General features: G+C 42.5%; 1 protein-coding gene across 3 annotated transcripts; it reads left to right on the top strand.

Moving 5' to 3' along the window:
• On the top strand, window positions 1–27,192 carry CAPN9 (calpain 9). Of its 3 annotated transcripts, XM_074925194.1 has the most exons (20): window positions 1–213; window positions 4,828–4,897; window positions 5,353–5,471; window positions 6,066–6,199; window positions 6,808–6,976; window positions 8,479–8,562; window positions 8,816–8,901; window positions 10,673–10,750; window positions 15,197–15,357; window positions 16,062–16,219; window positions 16,870–17,078; window positions 17,714–17,750; window positions 19,230–19,310; window positions 19,824–19,881; window positions 20,442–20,506; window positions 22,861–22,929; window positions 24,325–24,403; window positions 25,083–25,199; window positions 26,228–26,286; window positions 27,112–27,192. In XM_074925194.1, exons 1-20 carry the CDS (start codon window positions 1–3, stop codon window positions 27,136–27,138), a joined length of 2,073 nt encoding a protein of 690 aa, XP_074781295.1. In that variant the 3' UTR covers window positions 27,139–27,192. The 3 variants fall into 3 exon arrangements, with proteins under 3 accessions (XP_074781295.1, XP_074781301.1, XP_074781311.1); XM_074925200.1 differs by lacking the exon at window positions 10,673–10,750; XM_074925210.1 differs by lacking the exons at window positions 4,828–4,897; window positions 5,353–5,471.

Below are 27,192 nucleotides of genomic sequence, written 5' to 3'. Positions count from 1 at the left end.
ATGCCCTACCTGTACCGGGACTCGAAGCCGAGGCCACCTGCGCTGCCCGGGGCTGCGCTTCCCACCCACAGCTCGGGGAAGGCCTACGAGGAGCTGAGGCAGGAGTGTCTGCGCAGGGGGGTCCTCTTCGAGGACCCTGACTTCCCCGCCTGCAACTCTTCTCTCTTCTTCAGTGAAAAGCCACCTATTCCCTTCATCTGGAAGAGGCCCGGGGTGAGTATGTGGTTGTGTTCTCTCCTTTCATCTTGCCAAAAGACAGATATTGCTGTGCTTTGGGATCGCACCAAATGCATGGTGTTTTCAGGGAGATGTGGAGATGATGTGCATGGTGGAAACGCTTCCCACCTCAGGGGCAGTGGCGTGGGGTCAGGTTGTCACCCACAAAGAGCTCAATCTGTGGGATGAGAGGGTTGGAAGGCTTCATCCCATTTTTCAAATGTAGCTCATTGTATAGCCTCCCTTTATGCATGTATATTTATGTACATGCATAAACAACTTGTAATCAGCCTTCTCTCTTACATTATTACCAAACAAAATCAATGTTAGGATGAAAATAAGAGGACATGCAAGGAATTAAGGGTAAAACATGTTATGATGATGTTCTAACTACATAAAAATCAAGTGTTGTTATTGTAGGAAATTCATAATTAAAGTTAAACATAAAATATTTAATCCTTTTAACTTCTAGAGTATGAGACTCTTATACTTACTTGCTCACTGCCATCATGAAACACTGAGAGATTACGAATACATGCCATGATTACTGAGCTATTCAGCAGTAGCCAAGGGCTTGATGAGTATCTCTTAATGCGTCTTGCATAACAATCATTAATAACACAAAGAGAGCCTGAAGCTTCACTAGTGACATGCTTTCAGATCACAAACCCAGCATCACTCCAGGTTCCTTCTTCCCACTTAACTCTGTAACTAATAGCCACAGAAAATTTGTGGCTACATTTAATTTTTTTGCTAATGACTGGCATTTATTCTCTTTTTCTTCACAGTCTGAAAGCTTCTTCCTTAGAAAACATTCAATGGCAATACTGATACCAAGGGAGAAAAAGAACAAAACAAGCTTAAAGAAGGGTTTAAATTTTGTCTTAACTTAATCCACAGTGAGAGGCATTCAAATGCCTCAGCATCAGAGAGGTAACATAGTGCCACTACAAAGCAGAATTAAAGCTATTACTTCTTGACAAGTTTCAGCCATGAAAAAATAGGAGATTCCTACATATGGTAAGTGCAGCCCCCCCAGGCACTGCTCTCTGCCTTACCTACCTGTGCCCTAAAAGCCAAGTGGGTTGTGGGGCTGCCCCCCAGCACAGGATGGGACTGTGAGGCTGAGATGCTTTTGGTGTGGTGACTATGGAGTACTGTGGGGCATCAAAAATGCAAGTGCCTGCAACACTGAATCAGAAAGAACGGTTTTCCTTTAGCCAGCCTTGAGGTTCTAGTTTGTCTTTTTTTCCATTTGGGGCTTCACAATAGTTAAACTTTGCTGTAGAATGTGACCAGGAGCAGCTTAGAGCTTTTGTGTCCTTGTGTGTGGTACCCATGGATAGCAGAGAGTGGTCAGTCTGTAGTTGTCACAGTCTTCTTCAGGATCTTTGTATACTGAACTAGAAACATTTCCAGGATGAGTAAATTACCTGAAAGAGGATCTGCTTTTACACTCCAATTCCCACCATGCAAAAAGGTGAACTTTTATGAGCTGCACAGCAAGGAATAAAGCTCAGGAACAGCAGCAAAATAGAGGCACTGTAACATCATTTCAGGTTAACACTTTTCACTTTGCAAGTGGGATGTAGGCCTGGAGCATGTGCCCGATAAGTTGCTGGCAAAGCTGTGATGCTGGGGAGGGTGAGCACAGGAGCATGGCCTCTGTGTACGGCATCTGTGTTCAAACTGCTTTTCACAGTGACTGTTTTTTACTGCCTCTCCTACCAGTATTTTACAGTAGCTTGGATGAAGTGTAGCACAATACATGCAGGTAATTGCAGGGCCAGATAATGTTAGTATTCAGATTTACACTCTGGTAGAATTTAACATTTAGTAATGAGAGTGGAGAAGGCTTTGTCATTATTTTGACATGCATATACCTGCATGTATACATGTTTGTTTGCAGCGTGAACAAGACCCTCAGCTAGCCCTAATCTCCCACCACAAGCAGTGAGCTACATGGATCTGCAGGAGTTTAATATCTTGCTTTCTACACACATCTGAAGTGCTCTAAGAGTCAGAAAAATATTTAACAATTTTGTTTAGCAATCCCTTTTCTTTACAAATTAAACCTTTGAAACTGTACCTCATCAAAATTTTAGAATAATCTGAAAAACTGAAGACCCTTTTCTCATTGTATCTCCCCTTCTCCCTTCCCTTCCCTTCCCTTCCCTTCCCTTCCCTTCCCTTCCCTTCCCTTCCCTTCCCTTCCCTTCCCTTCCCTTCCCTTCCCTTCCCTTCCCTTCCCTTCCCTTCCCTTCCCTTCCCTTCCCTTCTTAGTTTATAGCTAAATCAAATGCTAGGATACATTTAACAGTGCAGTGTCTGGGAAAGTTAGACATACAAGTTGTAGAATGGAAAAAAAAAACCAACACCATGTGTTTTACCAATGCCAAATGAGTCTATGGTTTACAAGAGGAAGTAAGAAGGAAACTCTCCTAATGTAAACAGCCACTGACAACTGGTATGCCAGGTGCTGTATGCTGGAACCAGGCAGAGAAACGTAATCACAGAAATAAGGTCACTTAAACAGCTTCACCCTCAGCATTTCTTAGGTGTCTATGTATCCCTTCTGCCAATGTGAGACAGGTGTAGGGGATGCAGTTTGTTTTCCTTTGACTCTAAAAAAACACAGGTTTGATTTAGCATCAGGAGAGCCACAGGTTACTTTGTTTCATCTCTCTGAGGAGTGCATGTCCCTACTTTTAGGTAATATCCTTGTGCAGGCAAATCCTTCAATTACTGTGTGCTCTGGGCAAATGCAAGATCCACCTCTGGGTTTTGTCCTTTAACATGCTGAAAGGCCTGACACACTTTATTATATCATCCAGTCTGAAAATCCCTTTAAACTTAATATTATTTTTGCAACATCCACTCAAAAACTGTAGAGTGTGGTTTTCTTTTGTGTAGCAGAGAATGTGGCACAGGTCCAGTCAAAATCCTTTCAATTCCTTTTAATTCATTTTTTTTTATTATTATTTTTGATTGCTTTAGGAGATTGAAAATATTTTTCCATGTGACAGTTGTAGAGCTGTGCAATAAACAATAAGCCATTAATCTAATGTTCAGATCCATGTCAGTGGAAAGGTTTTTTTATCTTATCCCTTGCTAACACATGGAGTTTCTTGGTAACAGCTAAGTACAGTTCTTGCCATGAGAATTATGTTCCCCAAGAGCAATTATGATAAAATGAGGCATGTTATTAAAGATCAGCTACTTTATCAGCCGTTGTTATATTTATGTCTAAAGTCAACGAGCCGTGTTTTTTATTGCTCACATCCAGGCCCAACAAGACTGAGTGTATTTAACAAGCAGGCGGGCCAGGTAAGGAGGAGCTGCTGTTTGATTTCCCTTTGCTTTGTGCACTGGGGACACCAGTTTCTGAGGAACAACCTGGCCACCGCCTCCTCCCCAGCACACGCAAACAAAAAATAGCAAACCAGTTTCCTCCTGAGTATTTCCTCTGCAGGGAGACCTACACAAGGGAGGTGCTTTTTCACTGGGGAGAGCATCCTGGCTTCAGCAGTGGCCAGCAGCAGATGCTTCAGCAATAAGCGCAGGAAACTGAACAGAACTATCAATATCCCACCCTGAGAGCCTCACAAAAGTGCAGTGATACGAACCAAAAGCAGTTCAGTTTCCTTCTAGGCAAATACAGGGGTTAAATGACTGAGTATGTTCTTCTATTTCTTCCACTCTTTAATTTGATTGAGTTTTTATTTTTGCAAGCTTCTGCCACTCAGGCAAAAGGGCCTGCTTCATGCCATAGGGTCTGCAATAACATAGCAAGGCAGACTGATTCACCACAGGCATGTTCCTCTAGTAATGTGTTAGATATCGTTCTCCTCTCTTTTCTATTCAGTTCAATCAATTAGATTCAATTTACGGTTCATGGGAAAGGGGAGAAGAGAGGGGAATTCCTGCCGTATTTATTGATTTACTACTGTAATTCTTCTATCCAGCTGTGGGGCTAGTAATTGTACTAAAACAGTCAAGGGAATGCTTGAGAACTGCTTTAATGCCACCATGAGCACCAGTCCCTCTGACCCCTGAGCACACAAGGGTGGGTAGTGTTAGTTCCTCCTAAAAAGTAACTCTGTAAAACAAACAAGGCTGGAGCCTACATTTGTTTTTGCTTATCTGAGGTGGAAATGGTCTCATGGCTGTCAGACCCTGTATGTTCCAGGTATTGTGAAGGTAGATAAAAAGCTTAATAGTGCATTTAAAGGTAAATTGCCAATTCTAGTTTTTCCAGCCTTTGAGGGAAAACAAACAAACAAACCAATGCCATTAACCAGGGTTGTAGCCTAATGTTGAGATTCTGGACCAGATTGTGCTATGATATTTTAACAATTGCCTGCAGATGAATAAAGAATGCTAGGCTTTCCTTAGCAGCCAACTAATTACAAAAAAACGAGGATAGTTGATTCTTTAATTGCTCTACACTGTAATTAATTAGCAAGGATTCCCCACCTAGTTTTTTGAGGTGGCTACTCTGCTGCAGGATTATGTAGCTCATATGGCACATGCCGTGCCGCACGTCTGGGCTCAGAGTGGTTATGATATTTTCCTGGCACATTCTAAGTAATTTCTGTGTCTTTCTCACAGGACATTGTCAAAGACCCCAAGTTTATCCTTGGAGGAGCTACAAGAACTGACATTTGCCAAGGGGATCTTGGTGAGTGAGTGGGTAGATGTGTTTGTGCCTACACCCCATAAGGAGCAGCAGGAATATCCTTGCACATGAAGGGATGTTGTCCCTCCCAAACTGGTGCGATCAGTGAAGCTGGTGGTACAGCCCATGCTCACCTTGCCTGCAGCCATCTCTTTGGTAGTACCCTCCCATCTATGCCAGGGACCATCCTGGTGCAGTGGGATTCAAGATCAGGGAAGGATCTCCACATGAGGGTACTGTGAGCCCAAGGCAGCCTTTTGTTTACCCGCACCTCCAAACTGCAGCACAGTCTGCCCTGGCCAGGCAGGGATATGCTTCCTAGGGACACACGGGCTCTCTCTTGAGCTTCAGGAGGGGTGGCAGCTAACTGCTGTTAACATCTCCTCTGGCCCCTACACCACCTTCTTCTCCTTTTGAAGGAAAGAAAATGAGGGTTTTTCTCCCTTCTCAATTTACAGGTGACTGCTGGCTATTAGCAGCCATAGCTTCTCTCACACTGAATGAAAAAACACTAGCAAGAGTGGTGCCATTGGATCAAAATTTTGGGCCAGATTATGCTGGAATATTTCATTTCCAGGTAAGATGAGCATCTGGCACAGCATAAGCACATTTCTGTCATTACAAGTCATGGTCTATTCTGCAGTGGGGTTGCTGGTTATTGAAGAGGAGACAGGGAAAATCAGGGATTGCTGAGCTTACACTGTTAGTGTTTTGAGAAAGAACCTAGAGGACTACATCAGCCTCTTGCAGGCACATGCATAGACGTTTCTGCTCTGTGAGGAGACATATGGCTCTAGAAATCATTTTACATTTACATATACGTTTACAAACTCCGCTACAAGGCCATAAAGGAGTTGGACTGGGGTCTGTAATATGTGTGTGTCTTAAATGTGTCTTGAGTCGTGTGGTGACCACTTGTGTATCTACATGAGTAACTTTACCCAGACAAGAAGCTACAATAGAGCTCTACACTTCTAGTCTTTTCTTAAGATAGATTACCCTTCCTTCAGAGCAGCCTGCATGGTATAGTGGGAACGGATGATTTACATATGACTTCTAATCAAGCCTATGATTGTCACTAACTTATAATTAAAAGTACTGGGACACCAGAGTCCTATGCTCAGGAAATTATATGCTGTCAGCAAATTCATGCCCCACGCTTTCTAAATAGTTTTGGCAGCACAACGAGTGGCTGGATGTTGTGATTGATGACCAGTTACCCACCTTCAAAGGCCGGTTGGTTTTCCTGCACTCAGCTGAACACAACGAATTTTGGAGTGCCTTACTAGAGAAAGCCTATGCCAAGTAAGTCACACTGCACAAACATAATTTGCTATCTTTATATACATTATTCACAATTTGTACATGCATTATTCAGAACTCAGATGAACAGCTTCTATGCAGTTCTTTTTGGTGTGGGGGGTTGCATTTGCTGCTGCCCTGATCTGAAGACATTATGTCTATCTCTTGTGAGCTGGTCCAGCTTCCAGCATATCATTAGATACAGCACTAGCTGATAGCAATAGAGTTGGATCAAAGCCTGAATCCTGCCATTTGTGTCTCTGCTGAGACCTCAATTGATGATTCTGGCTAACTCTGTATTTTTAAATTATTTGGCAGGTAGCAAGCCACTGACATGCAGTGATATTCAGTCCTTGCCAACCTAACAACTGGCACTAAAAAAGAAAAGCCCAGGCTTTAAGGATATGGAGAAATGAATGAATTAAAAATGCAACTAACAAGGAAAGCAGAATGATCCCAGTACTCCTCACATATATCCTGTGTACATTTTTGGGTACTTGTTTTGACTTCAGTGCCATTGCTGCAATTTCACACCCATGCAAGAAAGCTCTAAAACACAGGTGTCTTCAAAGTTCTGAAAGCATGTCTCACATTCAGCATGTGTTTTCCAGGCTGAATGGCAGCTACGAGGCTCTGAAAGGAGGGAGTACAATAGAAGCCATGGAGGACTTCACTGGGGGTGTAGGAGAAATATATGAGGTTAAAAAGGCTCCTGAAAATTTCTATGAAATCCTGGAGAAAGCGCTAAAAAGATGCTCATTGGTGTGCTGCTCTATCAATGTAAGTAAGAAATGGGGTCTGATTTTCTGTTTAGTTTTGTGGTTTTGCATTTAAATACCATACATTTTAAAGACTGGTTAAATTCATGACAAGTAGATGGATATGCACTTAACTCCGCAAATAATAGCTTTGAACTGATAGATATATAATATTAATGCAGTCCTTAGTACAGCTGTTTAAAAGAAAATGATTAATCACTTTTCAGCAGGTGATGGCTACTGTATTTAAAGCAATAATGACAAGAGTATGAGCATTCGGTGAGTGTGAACTTCACTTCCTGACTTATCTGGTTACTTAGCATTAAAGTGGCCATAGCTTTTTGAGGACTTACTGATTCCAGAGACTACAAAATCAGGTTTTTTTCAGCCCTGAATTCTGTAATAACACCTGTGAGGACTTAGGACAATTTTCAGGATCGTTGTGTTTGTTTGTAAACAGGGGCTGGGGCTTAGGGTATGTCAGGTTTATCCCTCCAGATACTAAAACCTCCAGCTTTCCTGGAGAAAAGGTTGCTGGTGGGTAGCACCTGCATAGGTTACTTACACTGCTCTGCCAGTCTGTCTGGCCCAGGATAAAAAGAGCCATCCACGTGTCCTTGGCTTTCTGGTGAAAAATGTCTGAGCTGCTCAACAGCAAGAGTGAAAGCACTGTTGCTGTTCCTTGCTGACTGTACTCAGTGGGAAAGGCAGTTTAGGAACAAAAGTGTGCCAGGTCTCTCCACCAGAATGAGCAGCTGAAGAAGGTTTCAGAGCAAATGAAAAATCCCAAGCACAAAATGTTTAATTGCCCTTTAGGGCACGTGTAGCAAAAGCAAAGGAAGTGCACATGCTGAGGGAGAAGGAAAGAGGCTTTTGTCTGCCCTCTGCTCAAGATCCTCATCGTTGAACATTTGGCAGAACTGAGGGAGACCTGTTGTCTCAAACCCATTGCCTGCCTGACTGAAAGCAACGCTCTTTCACAACCTCTCTCTTTCCATCAAGACTGTGCCCTCAACTTTGGGGTTCAGTGTTTTCTGATTTGAGTTTCCCTTTCCTTATGAAGCTTTGCTGTTTGCAAAGACCGATTAAATATTCATCGAACTATAGTGTGATACTCAAGTTGGTTGATGGGACCCTCCACCGCCATCATTGCTCTGTCAATGTCTTTTTACAATAAACGAGACCATATCAAAACCTGATCTCAGCCTGAGAACACCTTTTCCCATCCCTCAACTGACACAAACTACATGTGAATGGGAGTTAAGATTGAGATCCTGGAAATGTAGATAATATTGATACAAAATCTCAGGGGCAAAGAGAAGGTATTTCAGCCTGGAACCACTTTATTTTCCCTCCGAGTGAACAATGCTAAAAAAAACCCCAACCCTTTCCTTTCCTCAGAGGGCAATGTTGTACAATGACTCTTAGCCACTGACCTCCCATCTGATGCTTGGAGGGGACCAGGTGGCACCACTTATGAGCTCACTCTGAAGAGAGAGTTTCACATTTTTTTCCATATTTCAGATCGTCAGTGCTGCCGAGTCAGAAGCCAAAACCCCCTTTGGCCTTATAAAAGGCCATGCTTACTCTGTGACTGGCATTGATGAGGTATGTTCAGCAGTGCGGGACAAGGAAAGACCTGGGGAAAAGATAAGGGAGTGTCCCCCAACCTCAGGTGACAGAGGGAGTGATGTTGGGAGAGTTATCCAAATTTCCATGAATCTTTCCCTCTTGCTTCTCCTGTAGCAGTCTTCACATTTTACCAAGCTGTTACACCACCTTTCCCAGCCTCTGCACACTAGAGAAGTCCTACTCCCTAGCTACTGACACTTGGTATTTCCTCTGTTTCTTTCTTCCCCAGGTGAGCTATCGGGGCCGGCAAGTGCGGCTCATAAGGATAAGGAACCCCTGGGGACAAGTCGAGTGGAATGGCCCTTGGAGTGACAAGTATGTGAGCTGCCCCATACTTACTGGCCTTGTAAAGGCCATATTCCAGGAGCTGCTCCACAGCTATTCCACAGAAAATTAAATCAAGAGTTGGCACATGCATAACGGTATTACTGCTGTACTAACATGTCACCCTCACTATTTTCAGTTACTCAATTATGGGGACACTGTCAAGGTTGTTTAGCCCTCAAAATCTAGCATTAGTAAAAATCATGCATTAATATAAATGGGATAAGTTAATTTTAAGACACTCCCAATTAGAAAAATTAGAGATTTGGAGTGATTTTTTTTTTTTTTTTTTTGCATGCCTGTTGTAGTACTTGTAACACAACATCCACACTTTGTCATACTGCAGATAAGCTGGAAACTGATACTGTATTACCCCTTCTAAGTAGCTTATGAGTCTTTAGTTGCATTTACTGTTCTGGGTTTCTAAACATGTCAGGAATAGACAAGAACCTTACAGATTATATATGACCATTAAATGAGACCCTCACCATGTGGTACCCACCAAAGTTGTGGAAGGACCCAAAGCCACAAGAAGATTGGTCTGAAAACCAATATGTTTTTACTATCAAAGGTAAACAAAGTGCAAATAATACAAAAGAAAAAAAAAACCTGTAAGAACCAACACTACATTTCCCCCCAAACATATGCTTTTCAGTATATTTTTGCACATATGCATGGCTTCATTTTTGTTTCACTTTCTAAGTTTTTTTTATTCACATAGATGTAGAGGAGGGGAGCCATAAGGTGCTGGGCCCTTTAAAATTGCTGAGACATGTAGTCATCTGTAGGACTACTTTGAATGTTCCTGTCCTTAGCATGATGCAGAAATAAATGGTATATTTCCACAACAGCTCTGGTCCTTTGCTATGTTGAAAAAGAAGAATGTGGATAATTGGCACGAGCGATTAAGTCTCAAAAAAAATGGAGAGGTTAAGTTCATTACAGGCATCTGGTAATTTGTGCTGTTTATTGAAAAGGCTGTCTCTGCAAAGCAGAGCTCTGATTCTGTATTTGGAAGGTTTTCTGGAACTCAAGATGTAGAACGGCTCGCAGGTCAATACGGGAATCTGTATTAACATTTTTCAGTGGCTGCTGGAATTGAAAACCTCAACATAAGGTGCCTGCTACTCCCTGTTTATTATGTCAGATTAGAAATGTAGTAGGGCATTTTCAGTTTTCCAAAGAGCTTTAGCAGGTGTTTGTTTGGTTTTGATCTGCTACAGCTGGAGTTTTAGGGGTGAATGAAGAGGCAAAGACTTTACCTGGAACCCCAGTTACTCCAGCAAAACTCTCTGTACAGGGGAAGGAGCCTATTCAGTTCTCATTGACTCAATTTTGAGGAAATGTCTGGCCCTAAATTACTGACAAACATAAAAGAGGAGATGGTGCTACAGATGGAAAACAGATTTAAGGAGGACTTACCAAAATCTTGAAGTTTACCAACAGAGAGCTATTATACCCAACTTCAACACCTGACTGCAGTCCCAACTCCGAGTGCAGGCAATAACTCATGCAGAACCAACTGGAGCAGTTTTGGGATCTTTGGCCTGGTCCTGCATCCAGCTACACTAGTTGGGTATCTGTGACCGTGAATGACAGAAGGATACAGGAAGCCTCTTAAATGCATCTGTGTTTGTGTGAGCCACTCAAATAAAACATTTGTTAGAAGAATAGCCTGCTGCTGTGTCCAGCCAGACGTTCTGAGTCAGGGAAAATTAATTGCCACATACCCATAGTAAAACTTGGTTTTGTTTTCTTGCAGCTCTCTGGAGTGGCGTTCAGTCAGCCCATCAGAGCAGAGACGCCTATCTCAGGCAGCACTGGATGATGGAGAGTTCTGGTAAGCCACAGGTTTTTAAAGTGTGCAGCTCTAGTCAGAAATGAAGGCCCAAGCAACTAAAATGAGCAATAAGGAAGAAGTCTCTGTGTGAGGAAATACTCAAATTCTGTCTAGGAGAGGGCAGGTAGAATGCTCACTTGGATTTCTTGTGTGGTTTTTGTGTGCCCATGTCTATTTTAATAACAAAAAGTATTTTAAAGTCATCTTAGTTAATGGCATTAGCATATTTCAAATACTGTGCACCTCCCATGAATGTAACACTCTTTAAATTCCTCCTGTGAACAAAAGCAGGCTCTACGGAAGGGAGCATTGTATTGTACTGCATCACATATGAAATGCCTTCAAGGTTGATGCTAGGCATACACTGGAAGAGGAGGGAGTCCTGAGAGTCCTACTTGTTACAGAACGTAAAAGAACATCAAGATATGTGTGAAATGATGGAAAATTTTAAGAAAAGTTGAAATGAAATGGAAAAAATACATGGTGGAAATTGCTTTAGAAGTGTGAAATATTCTTCATGCCAAATTCACGATCTCAGACAGAGCAGATGGCTGACTTACACATGATCCCCCCTTATATCAACCATGCTGTGCACTACTGACAGTGTGTCTGGTCACATTTTATAGGGCCAGATGCTGATCTTTTTTACACAGAGGTAAATCTAGAGACGTATGCAATGGGGCAATTCCAGATTTTTCCTGCAAGTTAAACCAAAGTTCAACTTTAGGCCTGAAAAGTGAGATGATCAATGCAACACATTAAGTCACATTAAATGATTTATCCCAAACTTATCTAGCTCTGGAGGGAAGTAGGTCCACTAGCTTACCCATTACTTAAGTATTTTTACATAGGATAGTTTGAGTTATTTTGCTGTTGACATTGCAAATGCTGTAGGGCATTTCCGTTTTTTCCAAAAGCTTTTGTGGGGTTTTTTTGTCTGCTTTTGACGTGGCTACAGCTGGAGCTTATAGGGTAAATGAAAAGGAGGGAAAGACTTTACCTGGAGCCCAAGTAACTCCAGGAAATCTCAATACAGGGCATGACTTAAAGCCTGACTGTGTAATGGAGGTAAAAATGTGCAAGTAGGAATCAAATGAGCAATGAAATTCATGAGAAGTCATCTGTCCAACAGAGCTAAGCTGATAGTTAAGTAAGTCCTCCGAAGGCCAATAAAAATTAATGAGGTTGAGCATACCTAGACAAATGTTGGCCTTTCTCCTCCAGCATCTCAGCCATTCAGAGTAGAAACAAAAGCCATTGGGACCGAAATTATGCCGAAGTGGACAAAAATCTTATGTAGAAGGTAAGAAATGCTTCCAAAACCAGTCAGGCAAGTTTGATACAAGCTAAACCCTCCACCCAGTCTATCAGAATTATTTTTCTTAATGTCTTTTGACTTCTGTGTATTCCTCTAAGGAGTGTTTGCTCCTGCTAAGCCACACCTGGATGGTTTCCCATCAAGCTTCACATACCAACTTTGCATAAGCAATAACGTGATGTACCCCTAAAGACATTAAAATGATCAGATGAGGAAAGAGGTGAACACAGTTGCTTCTCTCCAACTTTCAGTTTGCTCCCACTGTGGTTCTTGATGATGCAGTTTAGTTGAATAAATGGTGAATGAGCTATATTCCTGCTTCTGTAGCTGAGGACCTTCAGCTGGTCTGTTCACCTCTCCTGGTGGTGATTTGGCTTGCCTCCCTGGAAAGCTGGGGTAGGTAATCTTTATGAGTTGCTTTGAAGCCTACTGCTAGAAATAGTGAGTAGCAAAGTAATTAGGTTCTCAAAAGCTCAAAACATGTTCTCCATGACATGTGTTATCTTTGGGCTTAGCAAATAGCATAAGGTGCAATGGGGCTCTTCTCCTCGTTGACCACAACTTCTACTGAAGTAGACTTAATAATAAGTTTCACAGCCAGCAAGCTTATTTGTACGTCATTTCTTAATGTGTCTGGAAGCTGAAAGGGAGCCCAGGAAACTTACTATGTACTCATGAACAATTTCTGTAACTGTGCTGCAGGTTTTAAACTCATCTTATTCCATGTGCTGACTGCACACAAAGCAATGGCCATTTCTCCTACACAGGCTCATTTCTGTTAAATGAAAGAGAAGAAATATACCTTTTTACTCTTATGTATTGTGTTAGATTTCATCCTAGGTGGAACAACAAGGCTAGGAGGAAGGGTAGTGCAGTGAGGGAAATTAAATTAAAAACTATGGAACATGTAAAGCAAGGTAAGTGTCATATCATCAGAGTGTCTTCAGTCAATGCAAAAAGGCAACACAGCTGTAGAGGACAACATGGGATAAGGCAGCCAAGGTGGGAAATGAAATCTGATAAGACCTTTTGTCCCTTCTGTTCTTTGGCTTTGTGAGGGCTGAAAAAAATCTTCATGGTAACAGCTGAAGGTCTGCTGATCTCATTAACTATCCTAAAGATATTTTGGGTACATATTAGCAATTCAGATTGGTCTTGTCCAGATGCTTTAACTAGACATGAAGAAGGTATCCTAAAAAATCAGCTTCTCACTCACCCTAGATCCTTCCCTCTTAAAATCAGAGGGTCAGAGTCTTCCCTTCCCTTCCCTTCCCTTCCCTTCCCTTCCCTTCCCTTCCCTTCCCTTCCCTTCCCTTCCCTTCCCTTCCCCTCCCCTTGTTCTAGAACAAATGTTTAGGAGCCAAATCTAATCTATAAAGTGCAACCACTTCATCTGCTTTGCAGCACATTTCCAAAGAGCCCAAAATTGCATACTGTGGCCAGGAAACCAAGTTACTTTGTGACAGATTTTGCTATGCTGCCCCTGCTCTAGTGTACTGAGCATCAAAGTGAGAATTAGTAGTGCCTAGGGATAGCAATACGTGGGAATAATTGACAAGAAAGGGGACAGAGCTCAGGGAAGCAAACCCTGCTGTTTCTTCCCATGCTAAAAACAAGTTGTAAAATGGCCCATGGCAAGTGTAAATTAATACCACCACAGACATCTATTTCTTATGCAGCAGAAAAATGGAGCTAGCTGTGTTTGGTGAGCTACACTGAGGGCTAGCTGGGTCCTATCTGCCACTACCACAGATAAACATGCAGTCTTGGAGAGCTTTTGCTCTCCTGCTGCTACTCCATTTTGTTGTTAGGCATCAGCCACTGGAGGAAAAGGGTAGTTATAGAAGTTCGTGTTAAGGATGGAATCCAAATTTCTGTACATTATTTCTCTAATTCATGGAGAGAGAAGAGATCTTATAGATAGTGATTCAGAGCAGAGGACACATCTGGACACTAAATTGCCCTCAGAAAGGCCTAATACCTCTCCCCTTCTACAGAGGGAAGTTCAGCCCACCAAGGCTGCCCTCAGTCTTAGAGCATGTAGGCCTCCTGTCCTTGCAGTGCCTGCCATGCAAGCTGCTGTCTCTTAGACTGCTTCCCTGCTCTGTTCCCTTTGCCCAGGGCTGCACACCATGCCCTTCAGTTCCTGGCTCTGGCTGTCCCTTCTCTTGGATGTTTGCTCAGTCCTGAACACCAGGCTCCTTGGCCAGCAAGACTGTTGGTATATTTTTGTCTTTTAACTTGCTAGATAAAATCACGTGGCTTATCTGCTTATCTGCATGCTAAGAAGGCTAGTTGCAGCCAGCCCAGCCTAGCAACTCAGAAACATCCATACTGTGGCATTTGCTTGCTCCTTCCCGTGGCCATATATATGTGCCCACCTTGGGTATAAAATATATGTAGTGCAATCTACGAGACAGTAGCAGGCAGCAGTGTCTATACTACCTTGAAGGGCAGGGTAGAGCCACTACTCAAGTCCAAACACACTTGTGTCTCATGTTTGGTGTATGTTTTTGCTAGGACAAGGTCCCAGGCACCCATAAAGGAGGGGAAGGTGAGCAATTAGAGCCTAGGCATCTTAGCAGAGAACCAAATGTGACTTTAACTGCAGTGTGGACAGGCTAACCATATCATGGCTTGTTTAATCTGTCGCCATGTGTTCCTTGTAGTGCTAACATGCAGCTAGCATTGAACACAGTGATTTGTAGGTAGACTTAGCTCCTGCACAGATGCCTGCCATCCTTTGGTTGGCTCTTCAGCAATACAGATACAGCCATTAAGGCCAAGATGGTGTTGGTGAAATAGCTCTTTCCACCATAGGTTTTGTGTCAGTGTCACTTCTTTTTGTCTTGTACACAACTATAACTAAAGTCAACAGAGTTATAGTATAAAATGTAAGAGATGTAAGAATCAGACGCAGACAATAAGGTTGCTTGTGTTTTGCACCACAGTGAGTGAGAGCTAACTTCTCCCCTGGTGTACATCAGCATATCACCATGGTTATTGAAACTATTCAGAGCCAGATGAGCTGGTGATCTGGCCCTGGGACTCTAGGGAGCAAGTACTTCTGCTGGGCATCCTTCAGTGAAGTGAATGACTGCCTACTCCTTCCCATGTCTTTCACTTAGGATGAAATATGAAGACTTCAGAGTGCATTTTGATAAAGTTGAGATCTGCAACCTGACTCCAGATGCCCTGGAAGACAGCACTGCCCACAGGTGGGAGGTGACCATCCATCAGGGGAGCTGGGTCCGGGGATCCACTGCAGGAGGATGTAGAAATTTTCTAGGTAAATAGATACTGCGCTGAAAATGAGAAGCAGGCACTGAAGTCTTTACTCACCCTCAACCACCTCTCCTGTTACCCTATAGCCAGAATTGTGGGTTCAGGCCAGTCCAGCTGAGTCTCAGCTAGCAGGAACCAGCCAAAGGGACAAATGTTCATATGGTCCCACTCGAGACTTTGCAGTAAAAGGGCTGCTTTCTTTGCTCTCAAGTCCGTTGGATCTGATTTGCCTCTCATTTACATCTGCATAAGCAGGACTAGCTCCAAATAAGTCACTGAAACTGCAGCAGTAAGTGTAAAATGAGACAAAATTCCAGCTCAGCCAGCATGTTTATGTGGCTCTGAAGTAGCATCATGGATCTGAACTATGTTACTCCAGACTGGCACCAGCACTGTAGGATCATTGTAGCTATGTATTTTTAACAAAATCCCATCTGACAACTTTATTTAAAACATAATAAAATATAAGGCCTAAAATCTTTTCTACACCTAGTTCCATGAAGGACTTTGGGATTTGGCTTATTTTCTGCAGAGCTTAGTGGAAATAAGCATGACAGCTAATGAAAAAACCAAATTTGAGCAAAACCTCAGCTTAATTGTCCTTTTTGTCTCCTTTTTTTTTTTTTTTTTTTTTTTTTTTTAAGAAGTAGTAGTGGTGGTATTCTTATTCTGAGGCAAGAAACTCTCTGGTGTTCTTTATATTGGCAGAGACTTTCTGGACAAATCCACAAATCAAACTACGTTTGACAGAGAAAGATGATGGGCAAGACAACTGCACATTCATAGCAGCACTGATGCAAAAGGATCGCCGTAAACTCAAGAAGCTTGGCGCTGAAATGCTAACCATCGGCTACTCTATTTATGAGGTACTCTATTGCTTTTACAGTGCAGTAGCCACACTATCAATATTAGCATCTTTCTGTGGGTTTGTACCCCTGCCAGTCATCATGTATTTTTAGCGCCCTTGCTCTTAAAATACTCTGTTACATGAAGCCCCACAGAGAATTTTGACACGGTTGGGATGGAGTCCTCTCAGGGGAGGACTTGGGAGTCTCTGTGGGGCTGTGGGTTCCCAGGATAGAGTCCTTGGCCCCGTGATTCTGTCATTTCCTGCCTGACTCCCAGAGAGGGAGTGTTGCTTCTTAGGAGTCTCCTGGGGCACATCACACACAGGGGTGCCTGTCCCCAAGTGAGACTGAGACAGGCAAATCTATTGTCACTGCTCTGTGACACCCTGCCTGGGATGGTGATATTTAATGGCAGGGAATGTTCAAGACAATGTCTCACAGTCCTCTTAGACTGCCTTCTGTGTGGAAAAGAACCAATGGTAATGGGTCCTTGACATAAGATGGGAGTTAGGTTCCTGTGACCGCATGGGTGAAGGGATGAGAGTCAGGGTCACAGCCAGGGGAGAGGTTTGTGCCAGGCAGACTTCAGCTCTATGATTGGGAAAGGGGCAAGGGTGGCCCCCCAGCACACTCCAGCCAGTGCGGTGCTGCCTTTGTTTCACCCCTAGAACCCTGGCAGAGATGGACACTTGGGCAAAGACTTCTTCAGGTACCATCCCTCCAAGGCCAGGAGCAAAACCTACATTAATTTAAGGGAAGTATCTGACCGATTCAAGCTGCCGCCGGGTGACTACATTCTTGTTCCAACCACTTTTGAGCCGCACCAGGAGGCAGATTTTTGCCTGAGGATTTTCTCTGAGAAGAAGGCCATCACTGAGTAAGTCAACAGTGAGCTCCGGGCCCTCCAGTGCTTGCCTATGTGGGGGCTGGGGGCTGCCGGAGAGTCTGGCTGCCAGGCACCCAGGCCTACAGCAAAGCTCTGGCATGGAAAGCTCCTGATGTTTTGTTTTTTTTTTTTCACTTTTGCCCATTTTGCTAAACCTGACTATTTTTTTGGAGAGGAGTTTAGGAGGTGGGGAAATAGAGCTTACCATGGTGAATCAGTTGGAGTCCTGACAAGGAAGAGTTGCTAGCTGCCTGATACTGTTCAGGAATCTGTGCATGCAGCAGTGTTTCCTCCCAGAGTTTGTCCAAATGACAATTTTATATTAAAAAAGGGTATTGAGGAAAAAGTGTGTGCACAATGAATAAAGAATGAGATGAATTTTTTTAGCAGACAGCATGCACAGCTGTGCCCTCCCTGAGTCCTGCTTAAAGTCTCTTTGAAGGGCTCATACCAAAATTTAAACACAGTGTAAAAATCTGATTGTCTGATTAATTTTATCTAAACTTAATCTGTTCAGTAAAAAATGCAGTTTTATCATTCACTTCTGGAAAATGTAGCAAGTGAGCTTCCACCCCAAGCAGCTGTTGAATATCTTCAGATACCAAATAAGGTTTTGTTTCCTCCAGGGATCTAGATGAAAACGTTGCCATTGATCTCCCTGAGGTAAGTCTACAGAATTAAAATAGCAAGAGAATAGCTTAGCAGAAGCCAGCACACACTGCTTTTACTGTCTTTGGCTAAAACATGTTCGTTTCACAGGAATGTTACACATTGCCAGCTTTGTGTATGTGACTGAAACATTCAGTTCTGCTGAATATGTAACAATCAAAATCATAATCATTATGCTTCCTTATCCGCTTTGAGGCAGTTGGCCTCAGTCAGCACCAAAGGCAGGTATCAGCCGCCATGGGTGCACTGAAAGCACACCTGTTAGCACTGGGGAGGCACATGGCCATTCACATCTTTAAAAATTTTATTTATTATGAAAAAATAGGAGGCAAGAGAATATCCAGAGACCTATGTTCATTTTACATACAAATATATTTTACTTATCAGTATCTGCGGGGCTTGGGAGGGAATGCTTGATGCATGCATGTGCCTACTGAAATGATTCAGTTCTTTTTGTTTCTGAATGGCCTGGTCTGCCTGCTGAGCACTAATTGCAGCTGAGTTTGAGTCAGCTCATGTTTAAGTGTATCCGTGCAAATAAACTGTTAATTGTGGTGTGCCTTTCCATGGAAACAAGCTAAGCCAACATCTCATGTGTCCCTCTTCAGTAAAACTCCCTTCCAGGGAGCAGCTAACATGTGTGTCTCCATTTCTGGGATCTCAGGACCATGCTCAGTAGTAAATTAAATCTGTTCACCTGTCCCAGTATCATTAAGGGACTGCATCCAAACTTGAACAGAAGGAAGTGAAGAACATACGTATGGTCAAAAAAGTGTAAGTGGCCAAACAGTGTCACCAGGGCCACTCTGATGATAGTACTAAATAGCACCCATAGTTGTATCTTATGTGGGTAGAGGAAAAGCCTGATTCTTTGCCTCCTGTGCTGTTGCCTTCTTTTTCCCTGTTTTTTTGGCCCAAGAACTCCTCTCTGTTCACATGATCTACACTATTGCATATCTCTGCTCATCAGTGTAGATTGAAACCTGGATCCAACACCCCTGCAACTGCACTGAAGCACTCAGCTGACAGCCAGCTGAAAGTGTTTCCAGACTCAGGAAGGCGCTGGGTAACGTGCGGAGTGCAGCCTACATCTGGCTGGTGCTCTCAAGAAGAGCAACAGGTCCCTGGGTGATGCCACTGGAAAGAGCTCAGTAGCGTTGTGGCTGTGCAAGGACCGAGGAAGCTGGGTGGTGCAGAGGTGGGATGAGAGGTGTTTTCCAGGATGGGTCCTCTTAGTTTTGATGTAGCCAAGGCAATGGCACACTATGCAATCACCCAGGTAAAGGAAATGAGGGGGTGAGACTCCCCTCAGTCAGCTGTATGGTTGGGAGGCCTCGGGTCTAACAATGTTCAGGAGCATGTGTACCCTTATTTTAAGATATACTGTGGTCCCCCAACGCACAGAGGGACTATATGCAGGAGAAATGTCATGTTTTACAATTCTTATAATGACTTGTGTGGTTGATGTTGCAGCCTCTAAACCCAACCCCAAGCCCACAAGAAACTGAAGAAGAAAAGCAATTCCGGGCACTGTTTGAGCAGATTGCAGGAAAGGTGAGTGCAAAACCCTTGTGGGCCATAGCAATATGTAGAAAGAGGGAAGATACTTCTGCTCCCACCCAGGACCAGGTGAAACGAAAATGACGTTATTTTGGGAGTATGCTTAGTTGTAGTGTGTTGTTTGGGCACCAGATGTCACCATGCCTTATGTCTAGACGAAGAAGGGTGAGTCTCTGGAGAGCAAGCAGGAGGACCAAAGCTAGAATTCAAGCTCTGAGGGAGCCTACCTGGTTCAGGGTCCAGCTGCAGTTGATTTTTCTTTTAAACAACTGTTCACACTTGAGATCTCCTTCAGACAGCCTTATGCACAGCAGTACTCCTGTATTTTGCCAACCCTTTACCTTTTAGCCTTTCCTGGGGTTTGTATGATTCTCTTTTCCTGAGTTCAATAAAGTACAGATGGGTGATGTTTGTGTTTTCTGAGGTTTTTGATATGTCTGATTACAGAAACATCAGAAACATTCAAGTAAAAAATGCTGCACTTTTTTTTTTTTTTTTTTACTTTAGGACATGGAGATAGCTGCAGAAGAACTTCAATATGTTCTGAATGATATATTAAAAAAAAGTAAGTGCTGATAACCTCTAAGGGCTGTGAAGAACTTTATAGAAGCTGCCATTAAATTAACTTACAGATAGAAAAATAAAGGCTGTGTAATGACTCCGGTCAGCCACAGCAGAGCCAAGAAAACATCTGGTCCATGATCTAACCAGGAGCTTGCCCTGTCTTCAGCATGATCCATGTCAGCTCAGTGAAGCCAGGTCTCCACTGAACTACTGCTCTGCTGTAGAGACACAGGCATTGGCCTGGGACTTTTAAGTCCTGGATGTAGTTCATGACCCTGCTACAGGCCCTTTGCACAATGGGAAACCTGTAACTCTTTGAACCTCATCTCCTGATTTATGAAAAAAGAACCGTATTTCCTGTCATATCTTCAGGAAATACCTCTTCTGTCTGGACTGTAACTTCTCTGTAGTGAGGTCTGTCTTCATCTTCCAGTGCACAGGTCCTCCCACAGTGAGGACTAAAAGCCAGCTATCTCTGCTTATGAAATCCTATTTTCTACTTTCAGTTTATAAAAGGCAGATTTGCCCAATGACTTCTTTCTTATTGTTGTCTTTTTTCAGCAAAGAACATCAAATTCAAGAATTTAAGTCTCATTTCATGCCGAAATATCATTTCTCTTATGGATGTATCCTTCTGAATATAGGCTTGTGAGGCTAAATGAAAACTGAATGTAACTGTCCATAGCATTACCTGTCATGGAAAATCAGAGATGGATGTAGTAATGTCATGGCAGAACACTACCCAAAGGAAAAAAAATTGTGAAAGTTCTATCCTTGATTCTTATTTCAGAAATTTAGGGTTAGAAACTTCAAGACAGACCATTTTCTTCTTCAGACTTAGAGGCCGATGCTTCAATGCTGAGCACTTTTAAAAGTAAATCTCAAATTACTTCTGTATAGAACAGTACATTTTTCAAGCTATGGTTTATTTGAAAAAAGCCTAGAAGAGATAACTCAAGAAGAGTCTGTTGTCTGGAGGGTTAAATTCACCGAACAGAGTTGTGCATGCAAGTTATGGGTCAGAAATTAAGGATCAGCAGAGTTGCATGGCTTTTTTGACAACCAGACTAAAAGCTGGAAAAGCTGTTTTTTCAGCCAGATCCTGGGACTCCAGGAAGCAGACATGTGGGCGAGAGTTGTCTGTCCAAATTTAGGCATTTGTGGTGTAGGTGTCTACATCTAAGCTAGCTTTCTAGACTTCCTTTGTAGATAGTGAAAAGGATGGGGTAATTATGCTTGTTCTGGCTTTGCCTAACCACGCAGGATGCTAAATGACTGCTCAGACATTAGGTGAGATGAATCACAGCCCTGGTACTCCCCCACCAGATTCGTCCTCTGCAAGGTTCTGGTGCCTATTGAGTTTGCTTAGCCAGGCTTCTCCTCAGGTAGAGATGATTTTTGCAGTATGCATTCCCGATAGGCAGTTTTGCTACAGGTGAGACAAAACAGTGCTAACAAGGCAAGTATCTAACATTTCATTTATGTCTTGCTTGTTCAGCTGAGAAGTTCTTATCTTTTGTTTCAGTCTATGACAGAGGTAACATCCTCTCAAATATTTCTAACAAATCCATAACTGACAAAAACTTTATTCTGTTAAAGCTACATCCATAATGTTAAAATTCAGTGCACATCAGTTACCATGCATATGCGACGAGAAACGGGACCAGTCCTAAATTTCCTCCATCAGAAACCAAGCTTCCGCAGAGAGCCAGTCCACGTTCACATCTCATCCTTACATGGTATTGGGACAGAGCCAAGATCTGCACTTGACCCAGGAGCATGGCAGCAGTCCTAGGTTTACTATTTAGGATATAACTAAATAGTTTCCATGATTTGCAATGCTTCCAAGCAAATCTCTGCATAGTTTTGAATAAATGAGGAGACATCTCTTCCTCTGCTTTGGAAGGACAAGGAATGCAGATACCATGTCCAGAGTGGATGGTTGTATTTGGAGCACAATGGAGAAGCAAAATGACACAAATGCAAACCCAAGTCAGTGCTGGCAGAGTGAGTCCCCTCTGTGTCATATGCTACCAAATTCCATGGCTACAGTCACCATGCAGTGCATGGAGTGGAGGCAAAGTTCTACATGACCCGCAGAAGAACAACCTGACTGAGTAAAAAGACTTTTTACAGGAGTGATAACGAACGTCCTTGGGATCTGTGGGTCCCCTCAATAATGTCACCAGTGTAGGTGCTTAAATAACAGCAGGCATTGTGTAGATCCCATTTGACATGTTTTGACTGTGTGGATGCTTGCTAAGCTAGTGTCCGTCTGAGCAGGGGCTTTGTCCTGTCAAGTAAGATGGACAGGGGAAGGGGAATAGGCCCATTCCTTATTTAGCATTTCAGAGCAAGTGCCCCATCCTTCAAGTGATCACTGCTTGGCTGACATCAGTAACTCAGTAAAATAAGTATTAAGACCATTGCACTTCAGGCAGAGGAAAGGCCAGGCAGATCTAATCGCTGCCTCTCAGAACTGCTATACAGACATTTTTTTCAAACCATAAGGACTGGATTTTGCCAGCCTCACCCCACAAATGCCATTAATTTTTGATTGAGGCATTGGAATAGAGCATGGTTTTTAGATAAAAATACTGAATAGCACATTGGTTGACTAACTCCTTCGAGTACAGTAGCAATTTGTTTTAATCAGTTAATTTAATTCTCTGAATTATTTATATCCCATTTACATCCAAAGCTGTTCTTGACTTAGAACAATCTGTCTTTCTTTCTCCTGTGAAGCCTGCATTGCTCAGCTGTGTTTTTATATCACATAATGTTCCCCAAGTATCACAGCCACAGCCATGACTGTAACTGCTCAAGCTGCACCTCATGAGAAATCCCAATATTGGTTTCAGCAGCACCACAGGCTTTCCAGGCAACCTAATATTTTCTGCTTAAAGGAACAGTGCTGATAAATTGAGATGGAATTTGGACTTTTGTGTAACAAATCCTTTTCCTTAATTCAGATTACCAGACCAGTGGCAATGGGAAACTGGAATTTAGTGAGTTCAAAGTGTTCTGGGAGAAAATGAAGAAGTGGATAGTAGGTGATATTATTCACTGTATTTGTTATTTCATTAGCCATTTCCTGCATAGTTTATTATGTATGCACAGACAAAAATGGAGACAGGAGTGTTTACAAGCCACGAATTTTAACTCAAAACAAATGTTTTAAAAGCATGGGGGCTTTTTTTGGATAGTCAAAGACATGCTTAGCTTTCCATGATGCTAAACCATAATGGTTTTCTGGAAATAACAGAGATTTTTGTAAGCAAATCAACTATGTTTGGGATAAAGAATGCAATGGGCATGAATAAGCAAGCCAATCAAAATGAAACTTAAGGAGTTTCCATTACTGCTGTTGTACAGAAGAAGAAAGTGATGATTCATGACTAGTGGGAAACAATCATTTCCTAAGTCACTGCATTTCCATTATTGATCTCTTAGGAGTCAACTGTACTGAAGTCTGAGAAAGTGTTGATGCTAATTTTAAACACATTTCCCCACCGCTGTATATGGCAGTAAGAATAAGAAGGCTTACAGACTCAGGCCACAGACTGAATATTCAAATAAAGACATCATAATTGTTTCCTCATGGTCATTATTAGTTTCTTCTGAATTCATCCTTCACCCAAGCATTCAAAATATGCAGTTCTCTGCTCTTGTCTAGCCCATCACAAATGGCAAACACTTTTTCTGGGTACTAATGCCACATCTCCTTTAACAAAGGACACATTGTTTTTTAACAAGGGGACTTGAGAAACCCTTGTATCCTGTAGGAAGATTTGCACATATATTTGCTGGAAAATTTTAAGCTGAATGTGATGACAGCTCTAAATAACTCATATACCAAGGGAGAGTCATCTCATTAAAAGGATGGAATTTAACTCCAGCGTAATAATTATTTAATATTTAGGTCAAAATTCAAACTGTTTGTACCAGTTCTTTTGCTTGTACCATGAATGTGGCTGTTTAGATCTCTTCTACCTAGAAGCAAATGACTAATCTTAACTGCATGTTAAACAATTTGTCTCTAGCCTTCAGAATTATAAAGAAAAACACACATAAAAAGAGATTAAGAGAATGCACCAGTTTAGAGTTAAAAGACAAAGAACAACATGTCCTTTACAGAAAAAAAAAACCCCAACCTTTAAAAAATCATGGATTTTTTTATGATGAGCAACTCGTTATATTTGAATGCTTGGATTTAGCACTACTTGTTTAAGTTTCACAGCAGCCTATTCATATGACAAAGAGAACTGGGACCTCGATTTGCTCCTCAGTTACAAAATAAGACTGGATCTAGACCAAAGTCTTGTCAGCTTTCTTAAATGCTTATACTACACAGTTAGAGATAAACACTTTGCCTTTCTGTGCCATATCTGTGCTCCCTTTCATATATAAATACTGAATTTTCCATGTGCTCCTTTCACAACAGAATATCTTTCTTCAATTTGACTTTGATAAATCAGGCTCCATGTCCTCCTATGAGCTTCGCAGTGCTCTTAAAGCTGCAGGTAAGACAAGCACTGCATTTTATCTGGGAAACCTGTCAGGCGGATCAGCTGTGGGTGAAGAGGGCTTCAACCAATTACACAGTCTGGGTGCCCCTGAAGAGAGAGAAGGTCTAAACCCCAGAGGGACCTGGGCACCTAGGGAGGAAACTGAGTGGGCTGATTTTGCCCCAGGTATCCCCAACCCTGCAGGGCAGTCAGTCAGAGCAGTCTTTAAATTTTTATTGAGCTCTGTTAAACTCATCAGGGCTGCAGATGTGCTGGGTTAGACTCTGAAACAAACCACTTCAGAGTCCATCTCCACTCAAGGGTTGGATGAACAGCGAGTAAGCCGTTTGTTATGAAGAGCAGTCAGTGCATTTGTATTTCATCACAAATTATTTTTATTAAAGAACCTAATTTTGCAGAAATCCCTCCAAATTTCAAGGAGACAGAATGATCCCTCATACATCAAAAAGTGCATGGACTAGAAACTGCCATGACTGCAAAATTTCTTTTTAAAAGTTTGTTATTCGTTGCAAACTTAAAGACCTTTGTGGTCAGATCACTTTCTGGATGGATGTGTGCCACAGAGTACCCTCCCATTAACTGGTTTTCAAGATCAGTTAGTAGAGATCTGTAGATTCCTGCCTAGACTACATAATTACTCGCTTTTCCTTTGTATGTGTGTGTCTTTGGGAAGGATACCAACTCAACAACTACCTGCTGCAACTGATTGTCCTCCGATACTCTGACGAACAGTTCCAGATTGAATTTGATGATTTTCTGAACTGCTTAATTCGCTTAGAGAACGCAAGTCGTGAGTATCTTCTTCCTCTGGAATTTCTTCCCCTTTGGAAAAAAAAAAGTTCCACTTTTGGCTGTCATTGAGCATATTACACAATATCTGAGATCAAGCGTGTACATGACTAACAGAAAGGAGCTGTGTTTAGCATTTGCTTTTCGGATGGCTTTTCTCCTGCAAAGTGAAAAATGTTCTGCTGCTAATGGAAAATCTCCCCATGTGAATAGAGCCTGCTTCATAAACTCTGCAGCAACGTAGAAGGCATGTGAAGAATGCTGGCAAAGTCCACGTTATAGCCTTTCTTGTGGCTCACCCATGAGCATAATTTGGGATCACAGAAGTTCAAGGTTCAAATATTGCTTCTGCCTCATGCAAAGAGATAACTGGCATGCGCTCGGTCAGGTATCTCCTGTACCTTTTACATAACTTGTCCACTTTCGGCTGAAGGTATGTTTTCCCATACATCAAGGCACTCTAGGTCTCAGTTTATTTGTGCGCAGGGTCACTCTCATTCCAGAGCAGCAGCAGTAGAGATAGGTAAAATGGTGGATAAATGCTGAGGTGCATTAGTGTGACTCCAAATTCAAATCAAATGCAACTCATTCTATGAGAAGCAAAATCAACTTTCTTGAATTTTTTTTGGTTTTATTCTTCTCTTTACTTTCTGGTTTGATCTGTCACAATAGAAGTATTAAATTTCTGAGAGAGAAAAGTTAAATAAGATATATAAAGAAATGCAAATTTCTTGGCTTCATTTTGGGGTATCATCCAAATTTGACTGTTCAGTACATCCAGGACACTCTCTTCCAGCCCTGTCCTGAAATGAGACTTGCACAAAGGCCTTAAGTCAACAAGACATTTCCTCTTGCAAGGACTTCATTTCGTCAGAGCAGCTACCACCACCAAACATTCCTAAGCGATCTGCCTTTGCGCCAGACCCTCCCTTTCCTTGGCACGGCCACACGTCGTTGTGGGATGGGGAACTCATGTATGAATATGAATGAGGTGTATTTATAGCACTGGTGTCCTGTTTTTCGTTTCAGGAGTATTCCAAGCACTGAGTGTGAAAAACAAGGAGTTCATTAACCTGAATATAGGCGAGGTATGAGCACAGCTTCATAAACACTGACAAAATGATGGGGCTTCTCTAGAGCTTTGTCCTCCTGTAAGAACTGGAGTATTTCTGCATGACACTTCAGGTGACATCTATGTCCGTGAGCGTGCAGGGAGTACCTGCCATAGGTTTCAGCAGGGCTAGGATTTTACAGCACATGCACTGATTATATCTCCTTCATGCTATTTCCTTCTTTCCTTGCCCTGTGGCATATTGACAGATTCCCATCCCCCTTTCTAGATTCTTTGCTTTTTCCTTCCTCGGGTGCCAGCTCTCAATGGGGGAAAGGGGAAGCAGCAGATGGGGATGGGGGGGTCTATCACTCTCCCTGAATCCACCAGGAATTCAGATCAGCCTCTCCTGTGCATGTCCATCACCCCCTTCTCACACTGCTCAGCACAGGCTTCTTATTTCCTTGTGCTCTCTTTGTGTCCCTGTTGCATATATGGATTGTCTCTCATTTTACACTAACCCAAAGCTTCCTGGAGAAAGGCACAATGAATTGCCTGGAACAACAAATGTGGGAGCCCATGTGGACTGCTAGGATGGAAATAAAATCACTGCTGTTATTGGCATCTAGTGCTTAGAGAGCTCTGTCTCCTTCCCTTCAAACACAGAAGTAAATGCTGGCTGAGATCTCTCCTTAGTGACAGTACATTAAAGCCTAGTAAGCAAATGTCCTCTTCCTTGTGTGGGGTCAATTCAGAGGAAGGCACTGATTTTGAACCCCTCTCTTTCATTTGGGGAAAGGGAGGGGGAGGGAGAAGTGCCTGAAATAATTTACTGTAAAGTTGATCTTTCTTCCGATATTAGTTTATCAACCTGGCAATGAACATCTGAAGAAATCTGACTTGGATGCCGGGAGTTTCTTGCGACATTGCTGCCAAGACCTCT

The sequence above is a fragment of the Athene noctua genome, chromosome 1 (genome assembly GCF_965140245.1).
Source record: "Athene noctua chromosome 1, bAthNoc1.hap1.1, whole genome shotgun sequence".
Lineage (NCBI taxonomy): Eukaryota > Metazoa > Chordata > Aves > Strigiformes > Strigidae > Athene > Athene noctua.
Note: the sequence above shows the minus strand (reverse complement) of the source record. Positions and strands in the feature narration are given on the sequence as shown.